We start from the raw sequence: 22,800 nt of genomic DNA, 5'->3' as shown, positions 1-22,800 counted from the left end.
TTTCTTCGGAAAATGTCTGTACTAAATCAGGAAAATGACAGTTGTTTCCGTTCGTTCGTTGGTTGATATAGTCGAGTGTTGGTTCAATGTTGTCAGGTTTTATGGACTTTTAAATCATTCGATGACTTACATGTTCTATCACCTAAAGGCCTCCATATTTATGAGAGTTATTTTTATCGACATTGTTTTGAAATGGCGAGATCACATGAGATATTCATTCTGCTATGGCTTGTAAATATATCTGTCAGGTAAATTATTCATCAAATTTATCAAATAATATTTCTTAGTTATCACTTGTTTTCCATGTGCATGTTACATTTTAAAAATTTATTCATTGTGGGCTAATAGCTATATTGTTTTGATTTGTGAACTTTGTCAACAAACAAACTGTGATATATGGCATGCCATGAGCAACACGAATTATACCTCTGTAAAAAATCACATCTACATAACAATTTGATTAATGTATAAAAAATGTATGTGTACTTTTAATTAAAAAATGGGAACCGTTTTGGGTTTTCAAGATAATATTTGAAAAACATCATTTTAAAGAACTAGGTTATTTAAATTAAGAATGTAGTCATGTAGCTATCATGATGCCAGTGACATGTACTGAGGGTCTTGATTGGGTTTACAGAATAGAGAATATTGGGCAAAAAGTGCAGAATAATAGGAAAAAATGTAAAGAATATAAAAAAAAGGCTAAAAATAAAGAATAGGGAATAATGGAGTTCTAAAATATAAGGAATAGGGTACGTAGGGAAAAATGGAGTGCTTTAATAAAAAGAATGGAGAAAAATGACCTATAAAATTAAAGAATGCAGATTTGAAGGACCCCCATCAAGATCCCCATGTATGATCGGTTATGGTTTATAATATGAAAACTTGATTTATGGAAGAAAGGTGAAAGATATTTCGGATTGTTCCGAAAAAAACTCATTAAAGGAACCAGTTTTATATTTTATTATGCCAGACACGCGTTCGTCTAAATTATTCATCAAATTTGATTATTATACCGTAAAATCGAAATACAACGGAAGATCGCGACCGGGTGAAATTTTTCAAAAATGCGAGTTAAGTACTTTGTGTTATATTAAGGTATAAAGGAAATTTTTTTCTGAGACAAATGCCTGTGGGCATACATGGTTGATTTCAGATGTACAGGTTTAACACAAAATCAACATAGTTTTGATATGGAACCAACCACGCTGATATTATTAGTGTTGGTAGCTATCTTTTTTCACACTTACGGATATACGGATATATGAGTTATTATCTTACCTCCTAAACATTTCTAGGAATATGATTGGTTAAAAGCGTCCGCGTGGAGACCGTGTATATTCCATATTAGGTTAGTAGGGAGGCGGGGCTTATTTCAATACACGGTTAGTAGTGGTGTTACGTCCCTTTATAAAAACAAAACGGTACTGAGAAAAAATCTTAAATGTTTCAACAAACGAAGAAATTGATGATTAAGATTGAAATAAATTCATAAAACACTTTTAAAGCTACCAAGTTGTTATTGTTGGCATCTGTTTTTGTATGATCAATGGAAGTAGTTTCGTAATGCTAACGGTATTGAAGACTTGCTCATTTTGATAGGTTACTGGTCTAAATATCACACGTTAAGATAGTCGGTAAGATAAATTCGTTGCATAGTGTGCTAGTGACGTAATACGGTATATATGGGGTCAATAAATTCCATATGGGGATTCGAGCTTCGCTCTCACCCCATATGGAATTTACTGACCCCATATATACCGTATTAGGTCACTAGCACACTATGTAACTAATACTATCAGATTAATACATAAACCGTGGTTTAGTCACACGTGAATAACACTGTGCAGAACTGGTAGCTGCTTTATATGAGGATGGTATTTGATTTTAATTGACGATTGGTTTTGGATGGTTGATTTGTATTCCGTGTATAAATTGTAGTTTTAACGTATATTGAAAAAGTGTGATCTGATGAAGATATAAAAAAAATATAACATATGAATTACATTATTAATATTATTATAATTGAACGAAATGAAATGAATGCATTCAGTAAAAAGTTAAAGTCTACAGCCTCGACCAGCGGTTTACAAAAGTAACATGTAGAAATAGTCAGTGGCTAATTAATGAGTCAATGCAATGCAATTGAGAGACCCCCCTGTTGATAAATTTTTCTTCAAATACATATTGCATAAGCACATGGATTTAAACGCCACTAACGGTGAACCAATCTGATTAAACATGCATCAAATGTCTGGCAGTTTCCGTTTACTAATATGTTGCATTGAATAAAACTTTATGGAGGATCAAAAACATAAGTGTCAGAAAAACAGACAACACCGTGGCCTAATCTGCAATCTCCAATAGAGTCAATAGTTTCTATATAAATAAAGGCAACCGCTTTGCTGCTCCTGTTAAAATAATTTGTCATACATATCACGTTGCATTATACAACAGCAGGTAGGTGAATGTCTCTCTCTATTAAACCATAATACATCATCAAATCCATAAACCATCGCTATATATAATAATCAAACCTTTAAAGGAGAATAAGCTGTCAAATTTACTGTGCACCGATTTGACTCAAATCCTTATATTCGACTTAATATAACATATTAAAACGAATATCCAAATTATAAAAAAGTCTAAAATAAACAATTTACGATGCATAGACTCGATAGTATATATCAGCATTTCGTGTGTATTTTAGTCTTTACGTACGCCATCTAATTAACCATCGAGGTGACCTCCGAAGAAAGCCGACGGTCATATAACCCGATATAAACATCAATATAGATATAAACAGATTGCGATCTCGTGCAATTTGATTTTTCTAGGTCTGTTTGATTTCATATTATAGGTTTAAAAATATGTTAATAATCGTTTTTACCTGTATAAGAATGAGTTTTTCTAGATCGAACCAGTCAACCAAATGGTTTACCCTTGTTTCACTTTCAATGTTTACATTCTTTTCCATTTAATAACTGAACACGCCCCGTTCATGCGTAACCCATCTTTAGCTATAGGTATCAACTAAAGTTCACATGAATACGGATTCAATGAGGTCGAATTATTCACTTGCAAGTCAATAACTCATTAGCGATGTTTCTTTGCTTAATTTGACAAAACTGAACCAAACTGGCTGTTAAAACCGAATTATTATTTCACTATTTCACTTTCATTAATAATTGAACAAAAAAACAAATCATGTTGTATTTTTTTTTTATATCTCGTAGCTAATGTCCCTTTAAACGTGAACGAATATGAAAGTTTGAAATTAAAATACAGTATTCAGGAAAAATTATATACCGGTACAAGACTGTAATAAATACGTTCATATGCTTGGGTTTTTTTTTTTTTTGTTCAAGAAAATACATCGGAGACAATCAAGAAGCAGAAGAAGGGCAGTTAAAACAATGACGAAAAGAAAAAAGAGACAAAAAAAAAATTTAACGCCCTCATAAACGCAATTAACTAAATAAATACGAGGGTTAACTCGTATGATCCGGATGGTTCGCATTTTGGGCTGTTCCTTTTAACTTATAATTAGATGCAAAATCATCGTAGTCTTGCATTTGAATTATATAAAAGCATGAACGATTTTGTGTTGTACAGGCATTTCAAACTAAAACCATTCAGTCTTACTTTTAATATTTAAAAACGACCCGGTCGACCTAACCTGAAGAACCCACATGTTTTAATTGTCAATTTGTTCTTATCCTGTGAAAATGTGTTATTTGCGACTGGACATTAAATTGAATTGTCAACTTGTTCTCACTTCTGTGAATATATGTGAACTGTTTACTACTGATGTTAATCACGCAACAATCAATAAAAATGTAGCTAATTCCCCGAGCTGTTGTCCTTCAGAAATCTGGATATACCGGCATGACCAAACCCTCTTGTGGCATTTCATTACTCATAAGAGCAAGATGTTTTTTTCAGATAAAGACGTTGACTTTTAAAGTATTCTTCAACAGTACTGAGTGTGTCGACCGATGGTGGAGTACCCATCTCCGATTCCAATAGTAATCTCTGGGTTCAGAAAAAAAAAACCGAATAACAAAGCAAATACTTATAGCAACAAAATTACGTCGCACTTTATAACAAATTGCATTTAGCTTATATATATTTAGAACTGATCTAAATTGAATAAATATCTTGAAATGTATGGTAGCCGTTTGTTGTTGTGAGATTCGAAATGATGTAAAAAACAGAAAGTACATTCAATTTGTATGTTTAGAAATAGATAAATACAAATGAAATGGAAAATGGACTTTATGTATTTGCAGAAAAAATCCAGAATATTAAAATGACTAGTCTTGCATTGTTTTTCCCTCTTTAACAGCAATAAATATGTTGAACTTCTCTTTGAATAATTGATTATAGAAAAAAAAGGAGACATTAATCATTTGTTTTTTTCCTTTTAATATTTTCCAGCTTTCTTTACCATGAAGATACAGATTCAGCAAAACAATTATTTCAGTAAGTTGAATATAAAAGTGACACTGGCGACGAAATTCGACGGAAATGTATCAATTGTATAAAAAAATTTGTCAAGTAGTGATCAATACCATATGCTTCTTCATTGGTAACGTCAAACCTATGGTTTTGGGGATGGGGTTTAGGAATAGGTATATTTATTTCAGAAAGTAGACATTAATTTCTTCAAAGAATTTTTTTTTTTAATTATTATTTTCATTTACTCAATAAAGGATGAAGCGGGACACATGCCAGTCAGACAGTTATCCATTATAAGGAGTAATGTTAATCATACATGCAGATATCGTATGATCGAGGACTAAATTATGTAAATGACAGACTTTTCAAGTCAAGTTGGTATTAAACATAATTGCCAGCAAGGTAGACATTTAAGTTAAATGTGTCTATAATAGAAAAAACAATGGATATGGGGTATCCATCCATGACACAAAATCAGTACATGCACATCAAAAAAACACACAATAAGCAAAGGAACAGCGCTTTTATTGCTGTTTTTCATCTAAAAGTCACAGAGAGGCCTTCAACACGGAGCAAAAAAACTCTCACCCCACTGCAAGTTTAAGACGGCCCCTAGCACCGGCTTGAGCGGAATAATTTGCAAAATAAATTTGGATAGACTTTGTAAGATGTAACACCACCTTATCGGGCCCGGTCAAAAAATAACATACATATTTAAAACGAAATAGTTCCTACGCAAAGGTGTAAATCTAAAACTATGTAGCAAATATTTTAGTAATTAAGGTATTAGATGAAAGGTGAAGGACTAGTGGTCCTTGTAGAACACATAATTTACTGATAATTTTGAATAATACAAAAAAGTATGAAGGAATTCTAAAATTGAGGGCATATATTGCCTGTTTCTCGGATATGAAGTGCCTGGTTTGGTCTATCCAAAATTCCGGTAACCAGTGCAGTACGGTCTGATGTATAAATACAGGTATATTGATCCCGCTTCCATAAAATGTTTTGAAGTGAAAAATTTAACGTGGATAGAAATGAGGACCAAGAATAGGTGGTGTGCATCTTATTAAAAATTTAGTACTCAAACTTGCCTTAAATTGAGAGAATGACGTGGCACACATATAAGAGAAGTTATCTCAAGAATAAATACACCATAACTTTAAAAATACAGAAGAGCATACATATCAATATGGTTGTTTACATAACAAGATTGATTTACTGAAAGCAGACAATTAATTATTATATTGAAGTATTTTTGAAGAATCTAGAAAGACAGGAAAAGTTGTCTCGGCTTTAAAATGAACTAGAACACACCCGCGAAATCGCGGGAATTTAGAGCGTGGTTGAAAGTATGTAAACTGTTGTAGGATGAATTTTTGTAAAACATTTTATGACTGGAGAATTTCAGGAAAAGTATCAAAAGTATCTTAAACATGAACTGATGTCAATGTAACATTTTGAATTTTTCACCAGTTCAAAAAAATATTGGATGTAAATCTAAAGAATGTCAACGCATATGTCAACTATTTGTAGTAACATGAACGCACAATTTTTAGGAGGCGAGTTGCTTTGTCACCATGCTTTTTGTTTCGTTGTGCAGAAGACAGAATAATCGATATGTAAACCTCTTCAATTTCAGTCACTCGAAACGGATTCCACTAATGAAATCAGATTATTATGTGATATTTGCAAATAAGATTGGAATTATGAATAGAGCCATAATAAAATTCTCAATAAACAATGCGATTTGTGCACAAAACCGTCATATTTTACTGAAATCTGGAAATGGCTTCAGACTTAATAAGGTGTTGACTTTTCAGAAGCAAATTAATTCTAATATGTGGTGCTTATTACGTCATATGAATAGAGCCATAATAAAATACTCAATAAACCACAACCACTTTATATCGACGACGTCACAATGCGATTTGTGCACAAAAACGTCATGTTTTACTGAAATGGCGTCAGAGTTTTCAGTGGGAAACTTTACCACATTAGAATCAAAATAATTCATACATTCCATAGATTTGTTTTCATTTTCACATGGCCTGGGTCGTTTCATTCTTTAATTTTATCCCTTGCTTATGCTCGGGATAAAATTCTAATATAACTAACCAGGCCATGTGAAAATTTTCAACAAATCTATGGCTTGCATGAATTATTTCTTAAATAAAACATGATTATATACCGGTTCCAGGGGTCCTATGCATGGTACCTATAGGACACAGAGGCATGATGATTAGTTTATTGTGGAAGGAAGAGACGCGACACACAAAATGAGGTCTTCTCATTTAATAATATAGATGTTGCTATTATTTTTATGTCCCTTAATTTTGGTCATACAGCTCCTAACGATTTGACGTATTTATACATCCCTGGCTTTATCAGTTTAACAAAAAATCTTACGACTTTAAGTCACGGAACAATTCAGTATGCTTACGATCGAATTAAATCGTAAGTGTTTTTGTGAAACAGATCACAGATGTTTAGGTTTGAGAGTTCCAGATGAAGATAAATAAAACAAAGGGCATCGGACGCACGAAATTAAACAAGTGTAATTTTCATTTTTAGATAAGTATAGTCATGATAGTGTAAAATGTCATACAATGTTATTTTGGTCTACAAACAGAAACAACTTACACTGTTCAATATTAATTATTCATTGTAAACAAGGTTTGGTAAAAAAAAAATACTTTAACATGTTAAATGTAAAACACAGCAACAAGGTTGTAGGATAGAGTGTCAAAAACAAAAAGTCACAGACTGGCTTTATAAGCGTTCTACGTTTGGGTCAATTTATTGTTCATTTGCGCCATAATACAATGTTGCGCTCATAATATGTTTGCGCAAATGAATTGTATAAAATACACCAAAATAAAACAATTCATTTGCGCCAATATACAGCATGATAATTTCAATTAACATACCAATTTGACTGCTTGTTTTCTAAACAAATAGTTGTGAATTTCTGTTCATTTACAAGTAAACTCCTGCAACAACCGAAAGGAATAAATTCATTGTACATCTAAAAATTTTATGTGACATATAAAAGTGTGTTTTTCAAATAACTCTCAATCAGTATGAAAAGGTACTTTTTTCATATTTGTCATGACAGGGCCTTTTATAGCCGACTATACGATATGTGTTTTTCTCATTGTTGAAAGCCGGCTTATAATTGCTTACATCCACTTCATTTGAACATTGGTGGATAGTTGTCTCATTGGCAATCATACCACATCTCCTTATTTTTATAAACATAAAAACAGTACCCAAAATGATGCGGATGAAACCATGACTTTTTCATTTGGGTTTCTTTAGCATCTTTATATAGTTACTCTGTTAGAATCAGTTATTAACATTTACTCTGCCTTTCAAACCACAGCTGAAATAAGCGATTGTGGATCAAGATCCAGGACTTTGAAAACGGGTGGTTGTGACACCAAGGCAACGTAAGGAATAGGATTTGTAAAACGTCTATGCATTAAAATCAGGCATATTTGTAGTTCCATAAGCCGCCTTGCGCATCTCCCCTAAATCCGCATCAGATAAGAGATTGTCGGGTATGTCTTTCCATTTTTCTCAACTTCTCGATTTTCTTTTAATAACCAAATGTATTCTGCACTTGTTTGGTTCATAATAAATTACTGATGAAGGATACTGATCATTTTAGGACTTGGAAACTAGAAAACGGCAAAGAATATTATGGTGTCGACGAAGAGCAAAATAGATTTGATGTATTTTATGATAACTTAAAGAACATCAATAAACTTAACAAAATGTATTGGTAAGTATTGATAACTTTTACAATTAGTTTCTTTTTTGCCTTGAAAAATCTGAACAAGAGGCAGAGCTAATTATATGTGTTTTACTCACAGGGCAGTGTGTCAAAACAACTCAGGCATTTTTAGAATTTTCTCCATTAGTGTAGAACGGTTGTAGAAAATGTTATAGCTCAGTCACAATCGGAAATAATATTAACCTGTGCATTCATATATTCTACAATTGCACGCAAATAACAAATAAGTAAACAGATATCCTACCTTTGTTGTCTTTTAAAGGTCTGCAACCGTACTTGGAGTTAAAAATAATCGAGTTGAAACATTTTTTTACCTGGGTAGTTTGGACATAGTGCAAGGTATACATCAAGAGTTGCAATAACCTAACTGAATTAGATTATTTAAGAGTCTATATAATCTACTTCAATGTTTTCACAAATTCCAATAAAATCAAAAGTTTTTCAGCGCTACATATTGCTGTTGAAGACAATTTTTTTTTAAATGTTTTTAAAAATATTTTCATCCAAGGATAATTCATTTTTAGTAATAAAAAAAAGAATAAAATTGCATTGTAAAGACATGATATAGATTTTCTTGATAAAATATTGATTTTGGATATGAATCGGCATACATTTTTTTAGATATTACTAAAATTAAGTTATTTGATTCATTTGTAGGGGAGAGACTTATTTTGCCTTGAATAAGTTTGCTGATATGTCGCCATCCGAATTTCAGAGTAAGATACTGATGTCCAACCGTGAACCTCCAACGTTTGAAAACGACAGGTAAACACGGAAAGATAAACAAATTGGCTAATAATGGTCTATAGAAAAGTTAATGTGTAATAGAAAGGAAAGGATATGGGATATACATCCACGACACATCAGTACATTCAAAGCAAAAAACCGTGACAAAATGGAGCAGCGCTTTTATTGTTTTTCTTCATCTCAAAGCTCTAAGATATGAAAAGGATGGGGTAACAGAACCCCAGCAGCATCCCTATCAATTAAGTATTGAAGTGGTCCCCCCCCCCCCCCCCCCCCCCCCCCCCCCCCCCCCCCCCCGAGTCTCAAAGTAGCAGTGAACACGGAGCGAAACGCTTTCCTCACTGCAAGTTTAAGACGGCCCCTAGCACCGGAATTATGTATTATTTAAGGATTAAGTCTTGGATGTATATCTTAAATGAAATTTTTTTTACAAACATTTAAAACGATTTTCAGTGGAATAAAATTGTTTTAGTCACATATTATCATTAGTCGAACAATTTTCTTGATTTAAGCACGGTTAATTGTATTTCAAATATGCAAATTGCAAATATTATTACAATGTCAGAGACAACTAAACTGTAAATGTTTTATAATTAGACCCTGACAAATATTTTTTGCTGTTGAATATTATGTGCACGAACTGGTCAGCTAGAATATAACAGGAGACTTTCGGCATTTTTTATTAATAATAAAGTAAAACGAAAAAAACATCATTAATCGCCCCGATTTTGCTGTAATAATATTAACACAGACACAGTTAATTCATATTCACGAGAAGAAAATTGGTTTGAACTTAATTTTATCTTACAGAATGGTAAGTAAACTCATTTCAGAAAAATGCTTGAAATATAAAATTGTTATTAACAATTTCAACATTTATAATCCTGATTTAGATTTATAATCCTCATTCAGATATATTAAAGGTGAAAAGGGTTATCATCTGCCGGACTCATTTGACTGGGTTCCGAAAAATGTGGTGACATCCGTCAAGGACCAGGGTAAGGATATATTTAGTAAGCTATATCCGAAGTTGCTATCCAACAAGTATTTGGTGTTTCTCCAATAAAACAAAGGGTGCATGCTGTTTTAAATCATCATAATGAATATATTATGGACATCCCTCGTTTTCTTGCCACAAAATGATGATGTTAAACTCATCATAGATACCAGGATTAACATTTTGTATTCCCAGACGCGCGTTGCATCTACACAAGACTCATCAGCGGCAGTCGAATAAAAAAAGTTAAAGGTGATTCGGTAGCGGTTTCACAGAATACTCGTGTGTAGACCAAAACGCATGCATGTACCTATTTTTGAACTTCTTTGCCACCTGTTCGTAACATGGTTTAATACATATCTTACATTTGATATAATATTGTACTTATATGTACATGCTATGTAAAAGTAAGAATAATGATGATGATGGGTTAGTGTTTAATATTTAGTGGCAAATATTACATGCATATCAGGCCGATATGATGTGCATGTGCAAAAAGGAACCCTAGGCTGCTTTGAACCGGACTAGATTGGCTCACTGAGAAGTATTTTGTTACATGCTAGTTCAAAGGAAGACCGGTAAACTTACTCGGACACATTATGCTGACTACGAACCGACCAGTCTTTGCAATCTATATCATTAGTTAGAAAAAAACAGTATTGCCAAATTAAATGCCCTGAAAAGGCAATAAGCAGTGCAGAATACATTGCATAGATTTAAGATGAGCAACAGGAATATCTGTAAATAAAATTGGTATCAATTGAGTCGACATGGAGGAGAATACAGTTTTTGCACCACTTGTGGCAACACCTATATCAGAAATATCCAGCCCTCATTACAGATGATTGTTATATTCATTAGATACTTTTAGCCAAATTAAGTTGACGTTTACTTTTGTTTATGTATTATATATATAGATTATCAGGTTTCTGCACATTTATTTTGTAATGCATTTGCCGCGAGGCACATTTTGATTCTTTTTGACGAATAAGCGTAGAGAACAAGCGGAAAAGCTTAATATTGTGTCGAGTGGCTGATATTTTTACAATGCCTTAAAATAAATATAAATGAAAACATACCTCTTGAGTTCCGTAACTTGTCCAATATATTTTTTTCATTGGATAATTGGGCAAACGGATATTCAGGACATTTTCTTTTAATATACATATCTACTTAACAGGGGCGTTTCCAGGATATTTGAAAGAGGGGGCGTAGAATAAAATCTTTTTTTGACTAAAAAACAGAAAATAATTGTGAAATGCACTAATGTAACGGTTCCTGACTTGGAGCATGTACATTTTATAGTTAAAGTGTCAGGGTTTGATATTTTTTATGCCGAATTCTCTCCATTAATTGTTTATGGAATATTGAAATGATTGGATGGATCTTAACAGCAGTAGACCAATAACGAGAAATTCCAAATTCTAGGGTATATAGGGAAGGTCAGAAGCTCCTGGATTTCAACAATTAAGCATCAAATTATGAAGTATTACAACAGACTCCATGATAGACAAATTGGTGAAAATAGTCTGACTTCGGATCATTCAAATTATGTATTGATTAGTATGTGGATATCAAATCTTTGGAAGAAGTTGTAAATTCAGTTAAAAGGTTATATAAAATGGGCATGAAAAATGAAAAATAAATCTTTAACGATAGCTTTTTCTGAACTTTTGATATATATATATATACCCGTTTTGTTAAAATATACCTTTTCACTGTTTTGGTCTTTTGGAAAATGTTGTTTGTGTTGTATTTATACCCCTTTACCAAGAAATTTGTTTTGCATGCACACGTATAAAAATTGCGGTTTTTATCCAACGCAATCATAGGTTTGAACGTTGTTTTCAATTTAGTAGATATAAAAAGATGTGGTATGAGTGCCAATGAGACAACTCTCCATCCAAGTCACAATTTATAAAGTAAACCAGTATAGGTCAAAGTACGGTCTTCAACACGGAGCCTTGGCTCACACCGAACAGCAAGCTATAAAGGACCCCAAAAATTACTAGTGTAAAACCATTCAAACGGGAAAACCAACGGACTAATCTATATAAGAAACGAGAAACACTTATGAACCACATCAACAAACGACAACTACTGAACATCAGATTCCTGACTTAGGACAGGTGCAAACAGTTGCAGCGGGTTTAAACGTTTTAATGGTACCAAACATTCACCCTTATCTGAAACAATAGTGTAACATTGTATTTATAATACCCCGTTCTAGATAGTCAAATCTGACCCCTTCCAATGCAAGGCGAAAAAAACATAACCCAATTTCAAACAATTTAGCTGAAAATGCAACCCCGTTTGTCGGAACATACCCGGTATCATATATATAGCGAGTATCCCCCGGGTAGATGTAGAATGGCCATTGGGGAAGTGTCACACAAAACAACCATTTCATGTATAGATTTACTTACCGCTTTGGTTGTTTAAAAAAGGTGTCCAAGTCACCCATCGGATGGGGGTGTCCAAGTCACCAATCGGATGTGTGAATCAGTATAAAAAGAAATCAGAGAGTGTGTTTAATTAATGAATATGATAAATTGCCATATTCAATACAATTTAAGCAGATAACGCTGTTTTTTGTTTTTTTTAAAGGGAGGGGGGGGCGTACGCCCATTACGCCCATACCTGGACCCGACCTAAAATTTTGCACTGGTGAATTTATGTGTTGTCCTCAGGGAATTAAACCCCAAGCTGTGGAGATATTAATGCTCCACCCCATTCTTTGTGCCCAGCGCCTCAGACCACTTGAACAATCATACTGTAGAATATAGCTTTTTTTAGAAGGATAATGTCCATTTAAACTCATTAGTTGAAAGGAAACTGGCCCCATGACAAAAATGAAAGACGACGTGAAGATAAACAAATAAACAAAATACTTCATAGAAAAATAAAAACTGATCCACACGAACCTCAACAAACACTGGGGTTGACATCGGGGACACCCAAAGGGTAAGCAGTTCCTGCTGCACTATTGACACCCGCCATATTGCTTATGGTAGAAAAATGACAATGTTACTAGTCACCCAGTGTTTTGGTTTGTATACACATCTTTTTATTTGTGACTAGCAGAGCAAATGGCTATTTTGGGCTTTAATTCACTGTATATAGATATAATGTCATTTAGGTTTCTTTTCTTGATTTCAGCCTTATAATGTGAGAGTTACATTTTTTTACTGGAAAATTTATATCATTCCTTCACCGTGATTTGAATTAAATAGTAAAATAACACCGAACTCCAAGAAAAATTCAAAACGCCCATTAACAAATGGCAAAATCAAATGCTCAAACACATCAAACGAATGGAAAACAACTGTCATATTCCTGACTTGGTAAGGCATTTCCTTATGTAGAAAATGGTGGATTAAACCTGGTTTTATAGCTAGCTAAACCTCTCACTTGTATGACAGTCGCATACAATTTCATTATATTGACAACAATGTGTGAGCAAAACAAACAGACATAATAGGTAAAATGTCAAAAAATATGTGTGTTGTTTATCAAAAGATGGATGTATACGTAATATGAACATAAAAAGGTCTCAATTGTGCTGCACTAGATGCGTATTTCAAAAAATGTCTCCCCAGTAATGCAAAATATTTGAAAATCTAAACCTAACACAAACATTGATGAGATCGTAGTACCAACAAAAGTATAAAACTTATAGCCAAACTCTGACGATGAATAACAGCTATGCACTGGAGAAATATATTCCTTGATTTCAAATCAAACGAGTTCATGCTTTTATCACTGTAAATTTCATAAAAAAAATAAAATCCGTATGTTAATGCAATAGCCAAAGTACTAAACTACTGGACGGAGGTAGTTAAGTGAAAAAATACATTTGAAACATGATACATGTAGTAATACGAACAGAAAAGATATTTTAAGGGCGATATACAGTCTTCTTTTATAGAACAAATGTCAAACTATAATGCAGTACGATTTTAAAATTACAAACAAAAAATACAAAAAGATCTACCATACACAAATTTTTAATAGAAGAAAATTGTGAAAGTGAAAATATTTCGTTATATATTTTAGGGGCAGCTGGATCATGTTGGGCATTTAGGTAAGTTTTCATATTACTCTATGTTCCAAAGTAGCATTAATATTTTAAAATGTATTCTTTCAAACAAAATGTTTGTTTTTCAATTTTGATCTATGAGAAGTGCACAAGATATATAATTATTAACATTTGCAAAGCTCTAGTTAGACATATGTTTAGTAAAAATATAGTGGATAAAAGTAATTACAACTTTCAGTATTTATTGTATTGATATGTTTCAACTTCAATTATAGCACGATTGAAAACATAGAGGGACAGTGGGCTTTGTCAGGACAGCCGCTATTGAATTTGTCCGTTGAGCAAGTGGTTGATTGCGACGGATTTGAAGATGTTCCCAGGTAAATTAAGGAACTTTTTATAGAAGTAATTGGTTCATATCAAAATAAGAGCTGCGCCCTTTATAATGATGATTTAAAAGGGAAACAACTATATGTTAATATACTTTATCTGCTGCTTAAGGTTTCCTCCCTGAGGGTTTCGCCTAGTGGTCAGCACTTATATTTTGACATAGATATATTTGATGTGGCCATTTTCTTTAAAAAAATTACTGTTCATAAGATTTTTATTAATTTGAAATACTACCACAGGCATAGATGGCCTTATATATAGCCGGATTTGAAACAATTGGTTGAATTTAGATTTTCAATTGCTCTTCAACATTGAAATTAGTTAAGCCTTTCAATTGTTATTGATTAACTGATGAGTCTTATGTAAACAAAACACGTTTCACATACTAATTTTTATGCCCCACCTACGATAGTAGAAGGGCATTATGTTTTTCTGTCTGTGCGTCCGTTCGTTCGTTCGTTCGTCCGTCCGTTCGTCCATCTGTCCTGCTTCAGGTTAAAGTTTTTGGTCAAGGTAGTTTTTGATGAAGTTGAAGTCCAATCAACTTGAAACTTAGTACACATGTTTCCTATGATATGATCTTTCTAATTTTAATGCCAAATTAGAGTTTTGACCCCAATTTCACGGTCCACTGAACATAGAAAATGATAGTGCGAGTGGGGCATCCGTGTACTATGGACACATTCTTGTTTTTCATAGTTTGATTTATATTCACAGTTTCTTAGGATTGAGCGTGTTCATTGGAATCTTTGGAGTCAATTTTTTCATATTTTGTAAATTTCGAATGTAGAAATTAATATTTTCTTGTTTTTATTATGTTGTATCCCTCCTTACCAAATTTTTTAGATTTATGTGACAAACTCAAAAGATTAAAGATTTCTTTTTAAGGGAAACAATAAAATTCTTGTCTACAGACATTTATATTATGATAAATATTGTTTATTGTAAAGAATTATATCATGGGCTTATGGTTTTGTTGTTTCTTGAAACTCGATCCTCTATGTACAGTGATCAATTCAGATTTTATAAATGTATAAAACAGAAAGCAAATGAATATAATGATCATGAAGAAAGTATTATTGAAAAGGATATAGATATACACATCATAGAAATGTAATTTATAACTTCAATATGAACTACCATGTACCTTGATTGCCAATCTCGTTTTTCGAGAGAGAAAAAAAAAAGAAGAGATCCAACAGTATTAAAATCGTAGTAGCTCCAGATACACTCATATAAATAGATAGATTATTTCCATAGTGTTTAATAGATTATGTTAATTATCTGGAGTTTTACCAAACAACATAGCTATATAACAGTTTAAGACACCAAAAATAACTATAAAACATATCAATCGATCTGTTTTGCAAATTATAGGGTTATGAAACTGTTACAGGTACTATGACGTATTGCTGTAATGATATCCTATGGCTATGTTTAAGTGATCTTTAAGATAATGTCAACAAAATTCCTACACCAAAATGCCATCAGGGCCCTTGTTACTTATTCAATCCGTTTTTGTTGTAGAAAGAATGCTGATTGTGGAGTCTTTGGTGGATGGCCTTACCTTGCATACCAATATATAACAAAAGCAGTATGTATTTCATATGAGTTCAAACCATTATCAACAGAATGACTTCATATTTGGTCAGCACACGACAGTGATTGTCATCTGTGTTCGTATTTGTCAGACACCTATTTTCCGTCTTACGTACCAATAAATTACGATTGGGAGTATGCTCAGCACGGTAACGTGTGCTCCTTGTTTTTATTTGTAGAAAGCATCATTTACATATATCTTCCTTGAACACTTGCGATTAAATAGATACTTACTCAAATAAACCAAGTTCTAGTATCTCTTCCATTATATAACCTTTCAAATTACAAACCATTAATATTGCAACTCGGACTTACATATGTTTCACTTTTTTATACCAGAGAAACTACTAACTATCTATTGATTACAATGTCAGGCGTTTTCCTATGTGCATGTTTATTGTTAGCCTGAAAAATAGCAAAAATGTTGTTTAAGGTGGAGTCTTGCAAAATGTGATTGTGTTGCTTTCAAAAGTCCTCATGTGACTTCTCGCATTTCAAATTGCCAGTTGAGCTTAAAGGGGCATTAGCTACGAGTTATTTAAAAAAGTAAAATATGATTTTTTATTGGCCCAATCATTAATGTAAGAGTGAAATAATAATTCGCTTTTAGCAACAACTTTGGTTTAATTTTGTCTAAATAAGCTAAGAAATATATTGCTGATGAATTATTTACTAGCAAGTGAATAATTCGACCTAATTGAATCCGTATTCGTGTGACCTTCAATTTAGCCCCTTAGTTAAAGATAGGTCACGCATAAATAAGGCGTGTTCAGCTATTACAAGGAAGAGAATATCAACATTGAAAGTGAAACAAAGGTCAACTATTTGGTTGACTGATCCGATCCACAAAAACTCACTCTTATACATGTAAAAATGATGATTAACGTATTTTTTTTACCTATAATGTAAAATCAAACAGACCTAGAAAAATCCGATTGCACATGTTCGCTTTCTATTTATATCTATTTATGTTTATATCGGGTTATATGACGTCGGCATTCTTCGGAGGTCACCTCGATTTACTGTTCTTTCTTGTTAAGGCGTACCCCAAAACGTTTCTCCTATAATCATGATAATATCCATTGTAAAATCAAGCATTTAAAAAATATTTAACCTGTTTAGATTTATGTCAAATCATGTCACTATCTTTATGCATGAATTAAAACCCCTTTTGGTACTCCTGTAAAACTTCAAACTCACCGATATGACACATTTCAAATAAACTTACCCCTAAGTAGATTGAACGAAATTCTCTTTTTCTGTTTGAGTTTGAGGTGAAAGTACTCGGTTCACTTAAATTGTCAAAAATTGGTTATAAAACCAATTGGGAAATAAATATGAAAAGAAGGTTATCTTTCTATGCATGAAATATTATCTTTATATAACAAACAATTTGAAATTAAAACAAATGAGGTCTATTTTAAACAGGACTGGAAGTGTAGTGTTTATATGTATTATTTTGCAATACTACTGTTAATAAAGCTACTGTTTTGTTGGTACAACACATAAACAGTATTAGTAACATGTGAAATGTTAGAAGTCTTAATGGATTTGTAATTTTTTTTGTAGGGAGGTTTAGAGTCGTCAGGTGACTATAAATACTGTAGTGGTGATACAGACACAAAACACCAAGAAAACAATTGTTTACCATGTCCTCCACCAGGCTTTAATAGTTCATTGTGTGGTCCAGCAGTTCCTTATTGTAACATGTCTCAAAGCTGTGTGGCGAAACTTGATAAAGCCAAATTTGTAAAGGGTTTGAAAATAGCCAATTGGAAAGCCATTGATAAGGTATTCTAGTTGAATCAAACCATTTACTTAGAAATCAGGTTTTCACCAATCTTATTAAAATACAGTTCTCCTGTGTCCAGCTATGATTACAAGGATCTGAAAACAATTCATTAGACATTCTGTTATAAATACCTTTCGGGATCCTCTGGATGTGTCGTAATGATACACACATGACACACCTTCAAAAGTTTGAAGGCTGAAATTTCATTTGCTGATATAATACTTACCAGAACAGAAAGTATAATGGAGTGTTGTCAGATACTTGCAGCGAAGCGTCGACACAGGATTTGTATTTTAATCAGATTGGGATTTCACTAAAAGCAAGTATCAGATTAAATTAACGTAAAACTATGTTGATCATTTTGTACCATTTCCATATTGATATACTCTAAAACTTGTTTCATAATAATTTTGTCGGTGTGTCGATTAAATGGATTCTTAGGCTGTGTTAAAATTTGTGTGTTTCGATCTACAAACAAAACTGGATTTATGGTAGATTAAAAATTTACCTTTGTTTTAAATTTTTAAATTTAGAATGAGACAAATATTGCTGAGCAGTTAATGAAAATTGGACCACTATCCATTGCAATGAATGCTGATTGGTTAATGTTTTATCGTAGTGGAGTATTTTCACCTTACTTATGTAACCCAAAGAGTATTAATCATGGTAAGATTATTGTTTTAATGATGAACAGAAAAGTTTTCTTACTTGTTCATCAACGATTTACAGGTTGGTATGTTTCACTGCTTTTAGAAATACGTATCAAAAGCAGTAAAATAGTTTAGTCCATTTTGACATTTTGATATTATTTTAGTAGGTTTTCTTATATACATTTGATTTTGAATAAAGCTGGAATTCACCTAAAGAAAAGTGATATTCATCGCGCTAAACGTCACATACTTTTTCAAATAAAATTGTGGTTAAATGGTTAATGTACAATAGGTTACTGTAAAATAATGTTATTTAATACATTTTGTCTTTCGGAATATGGAAACAAAAGTCTAAAGACCCCAAAGGGATATTCAAACTCATAAGTTCAAAACAGACTGACATGGAAAAAAAACCCAAAAAACGAGTAAAAGACAACAGTACACAAAACACACAATAAAGAATTAGCAACATGAACCCAACCAAAAACCGGGGATGATCTCAGGTGCTCCGAAAGGGTAAGCAGATTCTGTTCCACATGTGGCGCCCGTCGTGTTGCTCCTGTATTACTTTCCCGGTTATAAGTCTAATTTGGTAGACTTGAAAAAAGGACTATCTTTTGTTTCGGTTAACATTTACATTTCAATTGACTTTGGAAAAACTGTTATGCTTTTCGGCTGTCAATAAACAGTCAATAAAACTACATATTTTCCACATCAAAAGAAATTATTGTAAAAAAATACAGTTTTTCTTTAGATATCAATCAATGTGAAGATACAACAGCATACTTCACGAACATTTCTATTGCGTTTTATGTCTGAATGTGATGTATGTTTACAGTTTTGGCTGCTTGATCTCAGTTATAGTCACATTAACAAATTCTGTTTGTTTGCAACTTGGACGCTCACCCACTTTTGTCAATATAACGGAACTATAAACAACTGTCAATTACAACTGTTGGAAGTTTAGCTAGCTATAAAACCAGGTTTAACCCACCACTATTTTTTTCCCCGGTAAATTCCTGTACCAAGTCAGCAATATGACAGTTGTATTTCATTGATTTAGTCTAATGTTTGATTTTGTCGGATTTTGATTTGCATTTATCTTGGAATTCGATATTTTTGCTACTTTTTTCTAAATTCTAAGCTGACAAAGAAGTAAGGCAAATTTTCCCAGTATATGTTTCACTCACATGGTCAAAATCGTTAAAATGTCTAATCCTAATAGAATTTGAATATAAGAGAGTCTATATCAAACACTTTTCTACAAATTAACATATTTTCTCCCCAAAAAAGTAATTCAGCGATTCATGTTGCTGATCAAGGTATTTCAATTTAAAATTACATGTTTTTTGTACAATTTTTGTGTCGAAATACTACTCTAACCAGATTGAATTAATTTGTAACCGAACGACCATATAATATAACTTTTTTTTTGTATTTTTTGTATTTTTCATGATGAAACATGTGAAATTACATACTACAGTATTAGATACACATTATAAAAAATGAAGCAATACTTGAATGATCAACCAACTCATAAAGATATAATAAGATATAAATATAAATATAAATATTACAATTGATTTTGTTAATTAATTAAATAAAAGCTGCTTCTAACAAATACCATTTCTGATCCATTTTTACTTTTTGTACAGGGATTAAGAAACATACAGAGTATTTTTCTATATTAATCCAATATTTTAAATATTCTATCCCACCATATTTTGTGGGGGATATGTTCTTACATCTACATTTGTATATATAATATTTGAATAACAACAAAATATTATTAACTGTTTTACTGTTGACGAAATCCTCAGACACACCTAAAATGACTTCTTTTGCACTGAAAGGCAGGAGAAAGCCATAATTTTTAATCCAACCTATTATTGATAGCCAGAAGTTTTGTGTTACATTACATTCCCAAAAAATGTGAAAAATATTTTCCTTAATTTCTGAACAAAATGTACATAGTTCAGTTTCTTTTAATTTACATTTCAATAAAAATGAATTACATGGTAGAATCCTATGAACAATCTTAAATTGAAAGTTTTGTAAAATAGAATTTCTGGTTATAATGAAGGGCATGGAATAAATAGCATTCCAATCTTCAATCTGCATATTTAAATCTATTTCCCATTTATTACGGGAAGTTAAAGATACCACTTTATTATCCTCCAAAAATAATTTATAGAAAAATTTACATGATTTTGGTTCCTTTTTAACTTTATCTATTAACTTATTTTCAATAATATCCAGTTTTGAACATTTGTTACATATAAAATAACTTTATCTCCAATAAAATTTTGCTAATATGAATGGGTCTCCTTCATATATTAATTTTGGATAAGCACTAAAAATGTACCAAAATCTGTCAAATTGCAGTTTCAGACTATCTTCAGGCGTTTACGATTTGGTGATATCTCAAGATATTTTAAGAACCTCAAAGAACTCCAAAAAAGGTGTTTTACTACGAATTTAAGTAAATATTGAAACACCTTTTGGAAATGGCCCTGGTTTGAAATAAAGTTAGGAAAAAATGGTCCTTAGTAACCTCTTTCTCTTTCGTTTAAACAAGGGTCGACCTGCATTAGAGTAATTATATTCTCACTTGAAAACACTCTGTATGAATCACTTGAATACAAAAATATAACATACCTTTACCAATATTGCCTTTCTGGTCTTATATAATAGATATTGATAATTTGGTTGTAATTTTTATTTTCAGCTGTGTTGTTAGTCGGTTTTGGCAAAGAAAAAACACTGTTTGGAGAAAAGCTTTATTGGAAAGTGAAGAACTCATGGGGTCCATCATGGGGCGAAAAAGGATATTTCAGGATTAAACGAAATGCAGGCATGTGTGGGATAAACACCCAGGTCACTACTGCTATTTTGATGAAGTGATATGGGCAGAAAGATCGTTGTTTTTCTTTGATTAACCTTTGACTTTTTTCAATTGGAATTATGATAGATAGGTCCTCCTATTTGTAAAGGATATAAGGGCTATCAATTGTATTTGTACAGTTATTTATTGAATCATAAAGGTTTTTGTGTCAACAAATGTTTTTTAGACAGTACATACGGCAGATTACCCTTGCTATTATGGGCAGAAACATTGTTTTGCTATCTCTAATAGACATCATTTCTTTCCATTAGATTTTTATTCATAATATTATGTTTTTATTATATATAAAACTCTGTACCTCGAATACTATTAAATAATTAATGCAGTATGGTCAAGGACAATCCCTAGAATTTTGTTATCCACGTTATAATTTGTTCTATTCCTTTGAGGTTTCTTTAAAAAAAACATTCTTGGTTTAATTTCCTGTTAATGAATGGTTTTCAGGTTTCAAGCCAAACGGGACAACGTGGTCTATTAAATTAACTGATGATTTATAGCTCCTACTAGTTTCAGAGGATGTAAGGGGCCATAAGTTACATTTTTAGTATTAAAAAGGGGCCACAAGTTACATTTTTACTACTAATTAATCATATAGCTTTTTTCAATACATTTTATTTTGAGATAATAAATTACATTTTGCATGGAGCTTGTTATATCATTAACAAGTCACCAAAAACCTGTTCATAGCTTAAAATAAGGTTTTGTAACTGATAATATCATTTAAGGTCAAATGTTTGCATATTTTTGTCAACCGTACTTAAAATTGTGTCCGCTAATTTTCATTCCATGTGCTTTTTGTTTTCCCAGGCTAGTGTATATGTTTAGGAACTAAACTTACCAGATGGGTAGGTTTCAACTGATCAGTACTGATAAATTTCAACTTCTGGGGGAGTTTTACACATAGACTATTTAAAAGAAATAGTAAAGTAGCCCTTACTTTTAACCAATTCGACCTTTTGAAACAGAAGTAAGTGGTTTGCAATTATGTCTCAACATCAAATTTCGATATTAAACGGGCTTTATATCGTTTCACTTGGATTTAGATACTTTCCACAAAAGAAATTGCATTTAGTTCACAGACTGATGATTTTATTTTCGTTCCAGTCAACAGGAACATCATTTGTCCAGCAGTTGGTACTTCGCTAGTGGATTTCAAGTCACCAATGACATCAACCAACTTCTGGTCAGTGATTTGCTAATAGACTTCATGTCTGCAGATACATCATCCGTCCATTAGTTCTAGTCTTGCCCAGTAGTTTGTGCTCAGATAGTTGACATTATCTCTATTCTTTAATATTCGTGCCCTTTATTCTCTAATCTTCATATTTAAGCTCCCATTTGTCTCTATTCTTTATCTTTTGGCCCCTTATTGTGTAGTTTGTTGTCCATTATTCTTTTCTGTAAACCTCATCCAGACACTC

At 32.3% G+C, this 22,800-nt stretch overlaps 1 protein-coding gene across 1 annotated transcript; it reads left to right on the top strand.

Annotated features, from left to right (window-relative positions):
- Positions 1-173: 173 nt before the first annotated feature.
- LOC127720122 (cysteine proteinase 1-like) lies at positions 174-21,683 on the top strand. The gene is made up of 11 exons (XM_052226551.1): positions 174-248; positions 4,441-4,485; positions 8,135-8,248; positions 8,918-9,025; positions 9,920-10,005; positions 14,061-14,088; positions 14,319-14,423; positions 15,961-16,027; positions 17,602-17,823; positions 18,358-18,490; positions 21,203-21,683. The coding sequence occupies exons 1-11, from the start codon at positions 193-195 to the stop codon at positions 21,376-21,378; spliced, it is 1,140 nt and encodes a 379-aa protein (XP_052082511.1). The 5' UTR covers positions 174-192; the 3' UTR covers positions 21,379-21,683.
- Positions 21,684-22,800: the final 1,117 nt, after the last annotated feature.

Source organism: Mytilus californianus, unplaced genomic scaffold (assembly GCF_021869535.1).
Source record: "Mytilus californianus isolate M0D057914Y unplaced genomic scaffold, xbMytCali1.0.p SCAF_11, whole genome shotgun sequence".
Classification (NCBI taxonomy): Eukaryota; Metazoa; Mollusca; class Bivalvia; order Mytilida; family Mytilidae; genus Mytilus; species Mytilus californianus.
The sequence above is the reverse complement of the archived record's forward strand: the minus strand, read 5'-3'. Positions and strand labels throughout refer to the sequence as shown.

What these genes read in the sequence shown, in the direction of transcription:
- LOC127720122 (XM_052226551.1), top strand. Translation starts at nt 193, where the DNA reads ATGGCGAGATCACATGAGATATTCATTCTGCTATGGCTTGTAAATATA. An exon ending in TCAGCAAAACAATTATTTCA is followed by an intron (nt 4,486 to 8,134) that starts GTAAGTTGAATA and finishes TGATCATTTTAG; the next exon opens with GACTTGGAAACTAGAAAACG. An exon ending in GGATTTGAAGATGTTCCCAG is followed by an intron (nt 14,424 to 15,960) that starts GTAAATTAAGGA and finishes TTTTTGTTGTAG; the next exon opens with AAAGAATGCTGATTGTGGAG.